Here is a 14,631-nt window from a genome sequence, read left to right as displayed (position 1 = left end):
GTAGCAACAGTCTGTGATCCTCGGCGGAGGAGACCCGTTCCACAATGGTGGTGCAGGGCCCGATGCAGATAGACGAGGAGCTGTAGATGAGACAGACTGGGAGAACGTAGTACTCACTCTCTGTAGCTGTATAGGTAGAGTTCTAGCAGATAGAAGAATTGATAGCAGGCACCTGGATAGACACACAGGCCCTTGAGGAGCGAGTACCTGGATTCAGGATAGGCACCTGGAAATAAGCAAAGGGCCCCCGAAGAGCGGGTACCCAAGGTAGTAGAACCTCAGAGGGTGAAGGTAGCTTCCAGCAGTAGAGCAGCTTAGACCGGAACTAATCAAATCCGTTGCTAACTTGGCGAGAGTCAGCAAATAGGCAACCTTTAGTAGTCGGAAGCAGTGACGTCACTCGAGGGGGACGCCCCCGAGGTTCGCGCCAATACTGCAATAAAGACGTGAGGCGCGCGCACCCTAGGAGTCCTCAGGTACAACGTGGCAGGATGTCGCGCCATAGCCGTTCCAGGGACGCCGGAGGGTGCAGCAAGGAGATGCTACGGACGCCATTCTCCCAAGGCTGGTGGAGAAGGCTGAAATAGAGGTGAGGCATGTAGGACGAAGCTGAGTCCGACGAACCCAACAGGAGCATTGGAGCACCACATTGGAGCACCACAACACAAGACCTCCTTCAGAGATCAGTAACCCCGGCTGCATGGAAGGCTTACTGCAGATCTTACAAGGCCGTGTATGAGTTTTTGAAATATCGCGGCTAGGCCGGTGGGCTCATAGATGAGGGGTTAATGGCAGAATATATAGCTTGGACCAAGGATCGTGCAAAATCTATAGGTGCAGTGGTGAAGCAGATAGCCGGTTTTTCTTTCTTTTCTAAGGCCCAAGGTTCGGGAGACCCTTCCAAAGGTATTTTGGGTAAGAAGTTGTTGGTAGGGTGGGCAAGAAAGTCAGAGCCTGCACACGACGCGAGACGCCAAATCACGCAAAACCTGCTCTTTCAATTATTTCAGGTATTACCGTCCATCTGCGCCTCTGATTCGAAGTCAAACTTTTCCGCGCCACATTTTTCCTGGCCTTTTTTGGCGCACTGTGCATCAATGAACTGGTGGCTGCTTATTGATACAAAGCATCAAACTATCTGCCGATTCCATTCAGCTAACCATCAAAGGTTGAAAACAAATCAAACAGCCTGAGGTTGCAGGTTATGCCTTAAACACGCATCATCCCAGGTCACCTGTCCAATACAAAACTTGCAGAATTTTTTTGTTTCTCTTGATCCATGCTGATCACTTACTTCTTACAACATACCAGTTTTTGGCCGTCTTAAATAGGGCACTGTCCATCGTAGGACAGAACGCCAAAGAATTTGAAATGCACTCTTTTAGAATAGGAACGGCTACCAGTGCGGCGCAGGTGGGGTTGCACATTGATGCCATTCAGAAAATTGTTGGTGGAGGTTCAGTGCCATGTACTCTTAAATTAGGACAGAGCAAGCATGAATTTATAACCTGTTCTTTTCTTTCTCCAGTCTCTATATACAGAGTCATCACAACGGCAAAGAATTTTCTGGATCATCGGACATTCCTTTGTTCACTGGGCCACGAAAAGGGCTCTTGATCGATCATACGGGGCTCACTTGGGGTTGGCCGTCCAGGATGTGCAAATTCTATGGATGGGAGAAAGAGGCATGTCCTGGGATCAGCTCCTTCCACTGGTACAGCTCAAAAAGGACACGATGGTCAAGCCCAGCATCATCGTGCTACACTTGGGTGGCAATGACATCAGGTCCATGATCTGCATGTGGTTAATTTGCCTTATGAAGACTGATTTAAGCAAGCTAGAATCTCTTTTCCCCAGTACATATCTCATGTGGTCGGACATCATTCACTGTATAAGATTGAATGACAGCAGACTATGGAAACATGGCCGCAAGAAGATCAATTGGCAAGTTGGTCAATGGGTGCTTAAGCTCGGCGGTTTCCAGATAAAGCACAAATGGGCCAAGGACCCTTGTGACAGCCTCTATCGACTCAACTGGATACACCTCTCCGATATCGGCTATGACCTCTTTAATAACACGATACAGGAGGTGCTCGAATCCTTTTTCTTGTGAAGAAGTCTGCAGCTTTATGTGGAGGGCATAAGGCAAGTGTCCTACCTCATGCCAATGGCGGGTGCACGAGCCGGTGAGGCAAACTTGTCAGCCAGTGTGGCCCCCTCGCTCAGAGAACATGGCAGAGGGCCGAGCATCATGGGCTGCTTTGCTTGGCAAAATGACTGGCAGCCCGGGGGGCAATGGTCCAGTGCCAGGAGTGTATTTGGCTCATGCCGGGAGTGGATTTTTAACTTTTATATAGTCAACAATAAAGCTGTGGCCTTTTTCAGCCACTTCATTCTGTGTTGTTGTTGTGTTGTGAGTGCGACCCTATAGGGGAGGAGGAGGATGACTTAGGGCATCAGTGCCGGATCTCTAGATTAGTGCCAGTGCCAAGGCCGGGCCGCACCAGGCTAACCATCCTCCCTCCCCTCTCTCCCCAGCTTGAATTGCTATGCAAGGGTGACGCATGCCGCATGCTAAACCCTTCCCCGGATTTCAGGTGACCGCACAGCGACATCATCGGCTGGGGATGGGCATACGGCGATGACGTCACCGGCCCGATTTAAATGGCCAGGCATGCATTCACCGGCCCTTTCTCTTCCCCAGCCGGCATGATTTCCACCCACCCTCCCTAAGGTCGAGGTCTCTACCTCTGCATCTTATCACTGGCCAAATTTAATTTTCCTACCGTTATGATTGAATGATATAGTTAGTCGAGTTATGTTAGAGTTATTGTTAATGCTGTACATCGATTCAACTGTCTCAGCTATTTAGGCGAGTACACAAGTCGGTGGAGTGACCTTGTCGGCCTTGGTGGCCCCCTTGCTTGGAGAACACAGCGGAGGCCCGGGCATCATGGGCTGCTTTGCTAGGCATAATGGCTGGCAGCCCGGGGGCCACCAGTTTGGTGCCGGGAGCATATTTGGCTCGTCCGGGATTGCATATTTAACTCTTATATTGTCAACAATAAAGTTGCGGCCTTTTTCATGCACTTCATTCTGTGTTGTTGTTGTGTTGCGGGTGTGACCTTTGGGGGGGGGGGGGGGATACATTGGAGCGTTAATGCTGGATCTCAACATTATGTAGACCTGATATAACACAGCTTGATATAACTTGAAATTGCTTATAATGTGATCAAAGGTTGTCTTCCATTTTTTTCAATGTTAAAATGGTTACTGCATGCTGTTATTTCATGAGTTTTTAAAATTGATAATGATAGAGTGCAAGTGTTTTGTTTTTAGCATTTTTGCTTAGCAGTTAAACCTCTGCGCATAAATATGCTCCTAATTTTAAGAAGTTACTTGAGCCAGTCTACTTCGTGTATCTTCCATACAGTGGCATAGCCAGAACTGAATTTTTGAGGGCCGAAGGTTAACATGGTTGGGCAGTAGGCAAACAGGTCTAGGTGCTACTAGTTGTAGTCTTATTGATAAATAATGCCATAGAATGCACCTGATAATAGATTTCTAAGTAGTCTGCAACAGCCATCATGCATTATGAGTGATGTTTTAAAATATTTTAATTCTAATATTTCAATCACTTACCAACATTAAAAACGTCTTATTAATCTATATTAATTTATTTTATATTTTCAGTTTATAAGTGCACAATATCATGTAAAAACTAAACAAAGAACAGTTCCCTGTACGTATCTGGATCAGTCCAGACCAGGGGTGGGCAGTTCCGGTCCTCGAGGGCCACAAACCAGTCTGGTTTTCAGGATATCCCTAATGAATATGCATGAGAGAGATTTGCAGCATGCATATTCATTAGGGATATCCTGAAAACCAGACTGGTTTGTGGCCCTCTAGGACCGGAGCTGCCCACCCCTGGTCCAGACCATGGGTTGAGCCCCCCTTCCAGCAGGTGGAGACAGACCAAAGTTCTAAGGGTAGCCTATATAAGGACGGAGCCCACCCTGGAACACTCAGTATTTGTCTGTCTCCAGCAGGTGGAACAGCTCACCCTGTGGTTCCCTGTTAGCTTGCCCTCTGTGCTTTCTTCTTCTTTTCTTCTGGGGCAAGCTCACGCAAGTACATTTTTTTTTTCTCTGACTGACTGTTAGGGCAGACATTTTTTATCTCCCTCGATCTTGGGGTTCCTAGGGGGGCTTTGCCCCTTGATTTCTATCAGCCTAGGTTCCCTTCCCGGTGACCTAGTGTGGGCGATACTGGTGGTGCCAGTCCCTCTCCCCACTTTACTCTGCTACCATGCCCCGAGATACCCATTCCTCGGTTGAGCTTTCAGGGAGGAAAAAAATTCCCCTGCCCCTGTGAGTAAAATAGAATAATATATTATTTTTTATTAAGAGTATCATTTTTTTCACAGAGTTTTACAAAGCAAATTTTAAATATTAACTTTTGGTCTTTGTTAAAAAAAAAAAAAAGAGGCAGAAGATGATTTTTTGTGTGGAGGGAGCGGGGTTCGATCTCCTGCCCAACTCCTCAGGGGCTCCCTGGTCAGCTGTTTTCAATTAGTTCCCGGCTGATTCTCTACTCCATGCCACGGCTGCTTTGTTGTGTAGCTGGTGGAGAGTCGGCCTCCCGACTCTCCCGCTAGGGGGTATGCTCCAGGTATCTTTCGGGGAGGGGGGGGAAGGCTCCTCATTGGGGCCGCTACCTACTAGACCTCGGGGACGGGCTCCCCGACATATTGCCAAGCTGTTCCCATCCTGGGAATGCACGGGAACGGCGGCCATTTTAGGTGTTTCTGAGGAAACACTTCCTGCTTCTCCAGGGGTAGGGGATCCGATTTCTCCACTTTTTCCCCCCGATTTGAGCCCAGTTCGCTCTCGGGGAGGTGGCTCGGACTCCCCCTTCACCTCATCCGCCCCCCCTCCCCCTGTGGGAAATTCGGCCCGGGCCCGTTTTTCTTCAGATTTTGTTCTTTTACTTCACGAATCTTATTTGGCTAGTTTACAGAGGGAGGTGGACCCCCCCAACAGTTCCCCCTCCCCCGTAACTTCCTCCTTTGCCTGTGACGCCCCCCATTGTTATTCAGGACCCTCAGGGCTTGGTTAGGGTTCGGGTGGTCCCGGGAGCCCCCCTCCCCGGCAGACCCCACCCCCAGCCTCCCATGGACCCTTTTGATGCAGGGGAGAGTGATAGCCCAAGCCCTCCCGCTAGAAGGCGACGATCCCCGTGTTTTGCGCTTGTTTTAGCGGGAGGAACTGGAGCCTCTCATTCCTTTTGTGCTCCAGGAATTGATGTCCCACCAGATGATTCGGTGGCGACGGCGATGACGCCAAATGCGGGCCTGGTCCTGGCGGGACTCAGAGCGTTACCGCGTACCTTCCCGTTTCATCCCATGCACCGCTTGCTCCTCCTCCGAGAATGGGAGTCCCTTGAGATGGGTCTTCATGTTGGTAGGGCTATGGAAAAGCTTTACCCGCTTCCTGACATGTTAAAAATTCCTAAGGTAGATTCTTCTGTTACCGCGGTGACGAAACGTACTACCATTCCAGTGGTGGGAACCACAGCATTAAGGGATGTACAGGACCGTAAGCTTGAATTTTATTTGAAACGCATTTTTGAGGTTTTAGCTCTCGGAGTCCGGGCGACAATTTGCAGCAGTCTCATGCAGCGGGCAAGCCTTAGGTGGATGCAACAGTTACTCAGCACCCAGGACCTCCCATCTGCAGAGGCTGAGCAAGCTGAGCGTTTGGAGGGCGCTATAGCCTATGGTGCTGATGCCTTCTATGACTTGCTTTGGGGCCAAGCAAAGGCCATGGTTTTTGCGGTTTTGGCTAGACGTCTTCTCTGGCTACACAATTGGTCCGCTGATGCTTCTTCTATGGCTCAGTTGGGCACTCTTCCTTTCAAGGAAGAGTGCCCAGCTGGTGAGGACCTGGAGCAGCTTGGTGAGGACCTTGGTGAGGACCTGGAGCAGCTTATTAAATCCTTGGGTGAAAACAAGGTCCATATGCTACCAGAAGACCGTCCCAAACAGTCAGAGTCTTTTATCCCGACTCACACTCACTTCAGAGGGAACCACCGTTACAGCAACAGGGCCCGTGGCTCTTTCCCCAGGGGAGGTATGCCCGGGTCCCAGTCTTGGTTCCATTCCTTTCGCGGCCGTCGAGGTTTCCGAGATGGCCATCAGCAACTCACGACCTCTAAGTCAGCTCCCCAATGAGATTCGGCCGGTCCATTCCTCCGCTCGAAATTTAGGTGGGCGTCTTTCTCTGTTTCTCGAGGAGTAGGCCAAAATCACTTCCGATCTCTGGGTCCTCGAGGTGATAGAACACGGCTAAGCTTTAGAGTTTGCCAGGGACCTGCCGGATCTATATATCGTGTCCCCTTGCGGCCGTTCCAAGCGGCCTGCGGTCTATCACACCCTGTTAAGACTTCAGGAATTGGGGGCGAACCTTCCGGTACCTGTGCAGGAACAGGGCGTCGGCCAGTATTCAATTTACTTTGTTGTTCCCAAAAAGGACAATTCCTTTCATCCCATTCTGGATCTCAAAAGGGTCAATCGGCCCTCAAGGTTCCCCGTTTCAAGATGGAAACCCTGCATGCAGTGATTGCAGCGGTCTGTCCCGGCGAGTTCCTCGCTTCCCTAGATCTGACAGAGGCATATTTTCACATCCCCATCCGTTGGGAACATCAAAGGTTCCTCCGTTTTCAGATCCTAGGCCAGCACTTCCAGTTTAGGGCCCTCCCTTTCGGTCTTGCCACTGCTCCTTGTACCTTCACCAAGATTATGGTAGTTGTTGCGGCAGCTCTCCGATGGGAAGGGATATTAGTTCATCCTTATCTCGACGACAGAGTATTAGCCCTACTCACTTCCCTCGGCTGGATAATCAACTACTTCAAAAGTAGCTGGAGTTCCTGGGCGCTCTTTTCAACACCCGGTTCAGGAAAGTTTTTCTTTCGGACCCACTACCACTTCCCACGACGTGGGATTATCTGCAGGTTCTAGGGACCATGGCTTCCACGATCGATCTCGTTCCCTGGGCATTTGCTCATATGCGTCCTTTACAGAAAGTTTTGTTATCCTGCTGGAAGCCAATGTCCGAGCAGTACCAGCAGATTCTCCCTCTCTCTGACTCTACCATTGCCAGTATACAATGGTGGTTCTCCCCGGCACACCTTCTCAAGGGGATGCCTCTTTTCACTCCCTCTTGGGTCATAGTGACGACGGATGCCAGCCTCTCCGGTTGGGGGGCTGTTTGCCAATCCCAAATGACTCAAGGTTTCTGGTCCCTGTCCCTGTCATGGTGGCACATCAATCGTCTAGAAGCCCGAGCGGTTCGCCTGGCCCTCAAATTTTTGATTCACCACAAAGCGGTCCGGGTGCTTTCAGACAATTCCACAACGGTGGCCTATATAAATCGACAGGGGGGAACTCGAAGTCGCCTAATGGCGCTAGAGGCCAGCAAGCTTTTTCTCTGGGCAGAGAGGCACTTAGATCGCCTTGCGGCCTCACACATAGCGGGCAAGGAGAATGTTCAAGCCGACTTCCTCAGTCGACAACTTCTCGATCCGGCGAGTGGGAGTTGTCAGACGTAGCGATGGATCTAATCGTGCACAGGTGGGGTCCCCCTTACCTGGACCTCATGGCGATGCTATCCAATGCCAAGGCTCCCCGGTTCTTCAGCCGGTGGAGGGAGCATTGTTCGGAAGGGGTGGACGCGCTGGTTCTTCCCTGGCCCTCTGACGTTCTACTTTACGTGTTCCCACTGTGGCTGTTAGTGGAGAAGGTTCTGCGTCAAATAGAGCTCCATCGCGGACCGGTCATTCTCATGGCCCCCGAATGGCCCTGACGGCCGTGTTTCACGGATCTGGTGAATCTCACTACAGACAGCCCTCTTCGTCTCGGTCACCTGTCCCATCGTCTGCGACAGGGTCCCGTATTTTTCGAGCAGACGGATTGCTTCTGTCTAGCGGCATGGCTTTTGAACAGAGACGTTTGAGGCACAGAGGTTATAAGGAGGAAGTTATTGCCATCCTCCTCAGGGCTCGCAAACAGTCAACATCGCTTACCTACGTCCGGGTCTGGAAGTTTTGAAAACGCCTGCGAGGAGTTGGGTGTTTCAGCACATTCTCCTTTAGTTTCGGAAATACTCACTTTTCTTCAGTCTCTCCAAGGGTCTTTCAGTCAGTTCCCTGAGAGTTCAGGTTTCGGCTCTTGGTTCCCTCCTGGGCACCATTGAAGGTCGGGTGGTTGCCTCTCATCCTGATGTTGTTCGTTTTCTCAGGGGTGCTAAGCATCTGAAACCACCTGTCCGGTCTATTTGTCCTTTGTGGAGTTTAAATTTGGTACTTCGAGCTCTTTGTATGGCGCAGTTTGAGCCTCTCCGTCGTGCCACTCTCAAAGACTTGACTCTCAAGACTGTCTTCTTGGTTGCTATTTCTTCAGCTGGGAGAGTGTCTGAGCTTCAAGCTCGTTCCTGTAGAGACCCTTTCCTGCATTTCTCGGACTCAGGCGTCTCTCTCAAGACCGTACCTTCTTTCTTACCTAAGGTTGTTTCGTCTTTTCATGTTAACCATCCGTGGAACTTCCTGCTTTTTCGCCAGAGGATATCGCGGCGTCTGGTGGTAGTGATCTTCGTCGTCTCGACGTCAAACGTGTACTATTGCATTATCTTGAGGTCACTAATGATTTTCGGGTTTCCGATCATCTTTTTGTCCTGTGGAGTGGACCCAACAAGGGAAAGCAAGCTTCTAAGGCTACAATCGCTCGCTGGTTGAAGGATGCAATTTCTTCTGCCTACATTTGCAAGGGCCGAGCAGTTCCTGAAGGCCTTAAAGCTCATTATTTACGTTCTCAAGCGGCCTCGTGAGCGGAGTCTCAATCGGTGTTGCCGCAAGAAATATGTAGGGTGGTGACATGGAAATCTCTTCATACTTTTGCTCGTCACTACTGTCTCGATGTTCAGGCTCCAGTCTTTGGTTCCTTTGGTTGGCAGGTACTTCGAGTGGTGCTGTCTGGGTCCCACCCTTTGTAGGGAAGCTTTGGGACACCTCATGGTCTGGACTGATCCGGGTACTTACAGGGAAAGGAAAATTAGTTCTTACCTGATAATTTTCGTTCCTGTAGTACCACGGATCAGTCCAGATGCCCGCCCGTTTCTTCTGTCCGCTCAAATTCTTTTTTCCTTCTTATAGGATTTTCGTTTTTCTGTCTCTACATCGTCTTCCTGGAATTTATTGATAGGCACCGGAAGCATCGTTACGATGGTCAGGGGTAGATATACAAGAGCGCTTAGTTACTCAGTTCATTCAATTGTTCTGTTATTTTGTTGGTTTAAATTAAATTACTAGTTATCCTGTTACTTGCTTGATCTTGTACTTTCTGCTTTGACAATGGTTATACTGAGGGTTCCAGGGTGGGTTCCGTCCTTATATAGGCTACCCTTAGAACTTTGATCTATCTCCACCTGCTGGAAGGGGGGCTCAACCCATGGTCTGGACTGATCTGTGGTACTACAGGAACGAAAATTATCAGGTAAGAACTAATTTTCCTTTAACAAAGTCATCAGATTCAATCATGTAATAAAACAAATATCAATGTATTCCTTTATAAATACTCCTTCCAAAAATGCAGAGTATATTATAACTACAATAAAACAGCAATAATTATAAGAACTTAAGATTTGCAATGGATGCACAACAGAACTAGAACAGTTCATATTACAACCCAATATGCAAAACAAATATTCAAATTCTGGTATCACCTCAGTAACAGTACAATAAACTCCCTCCAGGTCTAAGCATTGTTAAGTAACACAACCCTTACAAAAATATAATAAAAAGCCACCTAGAACCTTACCATTCCATACCATAACAGCAGTAACTCTCAGGATTCAGACAGCAGCAACCTTATCTATGAAAAGGCAGCAAGGCAAACATTACACCAGGCCTTAGAATACTAATACACCACCCGCTGGGCAAACAACAAGCTGGACTGCTATAAAGCCCTACAAAAATAATAACACGCTAGCCAAAATTCTACACTTCTGTCACATGTGCAGAGCACAGACCAACCCTTACATAATACAGAATAAGTGACTATAAATTAGAAACATGCAGATAAAATTGAAATGGAAAGCAAATAAACCAATTACTGTGAACACTGGAAGATTGAAGAATAAGCAAAATACAAATATATAGGAAATGCAACAGCCCTGCAACTGTCAGGCATCTCCTCTGGGGCTGCGTGGGATGAGCTCCTCAATGGCTCTGCCAAGGTCAGGTCAGGCCTCAGGTTGTGGGGGATGAGTTTCGCGATGGCCCTTTATCGGGCCTCTCTTCTCAGATGCCGGGTAACTCTGAGTGGGTGGGCCTGAGCGAAAAGTGTATGGGCCATGGCCTACCCAGGCCCATCTATGGCTTCACCACTGCTTCCATAGGACTTTGCTGGGTTTAACACGCATATGAAAGCAGGTTTTAAAACATGCTCATGTGAGGGACATTCCCAGTTTTACTAATTAGTCCACTAGTTTGCCCATTCAATCTCAAGGTCTTCCACAACCCTCTGGTCTTCATCCTGTATGACCCTCAGTTGATCTGAACCCCTCCTCCTGTTGTGTAAGCCCTAAAAAGTGAAAGGTTGCAGACTTGCTCCTCATCAGGAGCAGCAGTAAAGTTATGTGGATAATAAGCCATTGTGCGCTGCGTCCTCCACTTTTATAAAATGGAGTTTCGAAAATAAAAGCTGGCCTTGCCTGGGATTGCCCATGCCCTGACCCATGCCTCCTTCCAATCCCCCTTATTTTTTGCTGATGCATGCACATATATGCACTTAAATCATGGCTTTTAAAATCTGCATAGCTCGTGCGTGGCCCATATACACATGAATGAAGGCATTTTAACATGGGCAATGCTTTTAAAATCGACTTCTTTATTTCCATGAATTCTTTGTTTTGATCAAAAAAATTATAATATAACATTCACACATCTTTCTTATCTAATATAGCACAATATATATTACCTCGATATATACACAGCCTTACTTATAATGCTGACCACATTTTTGGACCCCGTTGCCCACATTATATTGGGTTTACAGTATAGTTAAAAATGCTCTTTGAATGTGGTCTACTCTGTTTCTTCCCTCACTCACACCCTCCATGTTCTGTTTTTCCTATCTAGATTGCTTGTGGGGCAAAGATGATTTTTGGCTGATTCAACAATTAGATAAACTGTTGATTCTTTATCACTTTACTTCCTGCACTTTTTAAGCTTACCTACAACCCACCTGGTTTAGATCCTTCCTACTTTAAACCTCCTAGGTCAGGGCCTTGCTCTCTTAATGCAAAGCATCTTATTAATTTTTGTTGTGTGTCTTATCTGCCTATCTTTAATAGATTGTAAGCTCCAATGAGTAGGGACTCTTTATTTTATATCTGTTTATAGTGCTGCATACATCTGGTATGCATTGTACAAATGACTACTACTACTACTAATATTAAATGGCAGGTATTTATGATGGTGAGTCGCTTGCATGTGAAGGAACATAATGTGGTGATATAAAGGTGTTATTAAAAATAAAACAAACATTTTAACACGGAATCTCTCCCAGCTGTTTCATAGTATCTGATGCCTGGTGCTTAACTACAGAATGTTTTCTTTAACCGTCTGTACGGAAACCTAAAAATTCTGTATTTTTGACCAGGTCTGTTAAGATCTCTCTGTCAACCACATTGATGAAGATCAGTTTTGATCTCCTGCTCTGTCCCTCCTGATGCAGCCAGTGCGAAACACGGCCGTGTCGGGGGACCAACAGCGCTACTATAGTTAATTATCCTATTGTTCTCAAATACAAGATATGTCTGCCTGACAATTATTTTGAGTGAATAAATACCTTTCCTACTCTACTATGGTTTTGTGCCTGTAGATGATTCATCTGTTTTGACACACCCCTGCATTATTTGGATTTTTTTTATAACAACATTGTAAAGGATAGCAGGTAAAGGCCTATTGTGCTAGTCAATCTTCCCAGTGTGTAGGGGCAGGGTGGGATGGGATCAGCACAATATAGTTAAGAATTTAAATCTGCTTGCACCCCTGCATACTCTCCAGTTACCCTCTCTTGTGATTTGACCTTAACTATCTCTTTATTTCTCCCTAGTTGCTATCTTACATATCTTTTATTGTCTTGCACCTTCCCTCGATTCTCTCTGTCATCAGCCTTACATTTCTATAATCTCCATCCTATGTCTCTTATGTTCATTGTCCTTCTCAGTTCTTATTCTCTGTCTTTTCACCTCTTGCCTTTCTGCCACTTTCCATCTCCCACCCTTACATGCTTCCTGTCTTTCCCAGGCTCTCCATCTCTCACTCTTTCATACAAGCCTCCTATTCCCCCATCTCACTGTTTCTCCAGGAGGGTGACTTGTAGGAAAACTTCAGCCTGGGGGATTTTTTCAAAACCAATACATGGGCTATATCTTTGACTTCTTCATGTACTTTCTGTGTAGCATGTTCTTCAATAGCTCCCAAAAGCACATCAAGCTGACCCTTGAGAGGTACATCATGTAACCTGGAGCACATATGCTTCTCCTGGGAGAATTCAGCCAACAAATCTCTAACATAAATTTCATTTTTTTTTCTAAATAATTATGAAATAGAGCACACTCTAGACCAGGTATGAGCAAACTGTGTTGCAATCCTTCTTCCATCCATGCAATCGATTGTGGACTCCCCTCCCCACGTCTGATTACATCTCTCATATATGTCTTGATTCCTGGCCTTAAAGTCTCTTGCCAACAATTCAGCTATTAAACCAGTTGCCAAGCAATAATAAAATCACAATGGCTCAGGTGCACACACATCCACACACTATCAGATACACACACACACACTTTCTCAGACACAGATACACACTCACGCTCTCTGACATAGGCATAAACACACACATTCAGTCACACAGGCAGCTTTTCAGATTGAGGAAACTTAGTATACACACTATGACACAAACATGCACACAGATTTATTCTCAGACTCAGACTTAGACACAGATACACACTCAGACACAGACACACACACAGTCTCTCTCTCTTTCTGTCACAGACACAGATGCACGCACCCTTTCTCACGCAGACACACTTTCTCAGACACACACAGACATACTCCCTTAGAAACACACACACACACACACACACACACATTCTACTGTTGTGCTGCTGCTGTTGCTCATGTGCTCACTCAGTAAGTATCCCCATCCTTGCCAGATCATTATGTAAAGTTTTTGCTTGCTTCAGGCTCTTTCCTATCCTGAAGCAGCCCCCTCCCATTTCCATTCCCACCTCTTCTCGGACCTGCACTCTCTGGGAGACTCACTGACTTCACAACCAGCTGCCCCCTCTTTGTTTCATCTTTCTTTCACATTCTCCTTATCTCTTCTCCCATTTCCATCCTCTCTCATCCTCTCCATAATGCCCAGAACTCTCATTGCTTTTTGAAATTGGTCCCATGCTGTACCATATTTTAAGTGAACTACTGTAATAATAGAGCATAACAAATTGATGTTGCCATTATACAGGATCCACAGATTTTGGATATTTCAGCTGATTCAACTAAAGTAAAACAAATACTAAATGACCTACAGATTATTCTAGAAGATCTACAAAAGCGGGCATTCCAGTACAAATCCTACCAAAAGAATTTTAAGGTAAAAAATTTTATGTTTTCTGTTAAGTAACCTTTTTTTCAAGTTCCTACCTTATGCCTTTGTTAACAATTTTATTATAAATGTTCTCTGTATTTGACCATGGAAATATTTTTTCCTGCTTTTCTGTTTTATGTAAACCGGTATGATTTGCATTTTAATGTAAGAATGTCGGTATATAAAAATTATAAATACATAAATAAATTTATTTACAAATAGATCAAAAGATGTATTTTCAGTATTAAATGGGAAGGACAATTTTCAAAGCTGTTTACTTGAGTAAAATGGTTTAGCTGAAAATCGCTCTCCTCTTCCTGGCTAAAAGTACACATGGCCTTCCATTCTGTACATACTTTTAGGCGGGTGTGTGTAAGCACACATACACACATTTTCAAATATATGTGAGCTATTTTATCCCCTCTTGGCTGTCCTCAGAAATAGCAAGTGGAAAGTACATGGGTAGCATTAGTGTGCATAATTTTCAGCCTTTGAAAATTGATTACAATATACCTGGGTTAAAAGTGCCCACATGCATTGCAAACAATGCAGGCTATTGTGAATTTCTCCCATAATGGTTAATCTGTAATATTTTGATGGTAATCTGATTACAGTTTTGAAATCAAAATTATTTTTCTTTTTAATTGCTTCCAGTCTAATACAAGTACCATTTGTCAGCCTCTTGCAGAATGTTAGCCTGAAAGTTATACTGCCCAAGATCCTGGTAGGAAGAGATAAGAATGCTTAAGCATTCTTAAATAGCAGATTACTGCTATTGCTGCTACTTATCACTTCTATAATGCTACTTGGCATAGGCGACACTATACAAAAACAGATAAAAGTAAGTCCTTTCTAAGTAGAACTTACAATCTTATCAACATAAGCATTCAGTTAGTGTTAATGAGTACCAAAGTGTCTAACCA

The 14,631-nt window shown here is 46.1% G+C and overlaps 1 protein-coding gene across 1 annotated transcript in view; it reads left to right on the top strand.

Moving 5' to 3' along the window:
- Window positions 1–14,631, top strand: part of DNAH6 (dynein axonemal heavy chain 6) — a 3,261,518-nt gene that overhangs the window by 609,426 nt on the left and 2,637,461 nt on the right. The window contains 1 exon segment of the mRNA XM_029602297.1: window positions 13,586–13,714. Coding sequence (XP_029458157.1) covers window positions 13,586–13,714 — 129 coding nt within the window.

The sequence above is a fragment of the Rhinatrema bivittatum genome, chromosome 1 (genome assembly GCF_901001135.1).
Source record: "Rhinatrema bivittatum chromosome 1, aRhiBiv1.1, whole genome shotgun sequence".
Taxonomy (NCBI): domain Eukaryota; kingdom Metazoa; phylum Chordata; class Amphibia; order Gymnophiona; family Rhinatrematidae; genus Rhinatrema; species Rhinatrema bivittatum.
This window is presented reverse-complemented; position numbering and strand designations above follow the sequence as displayed.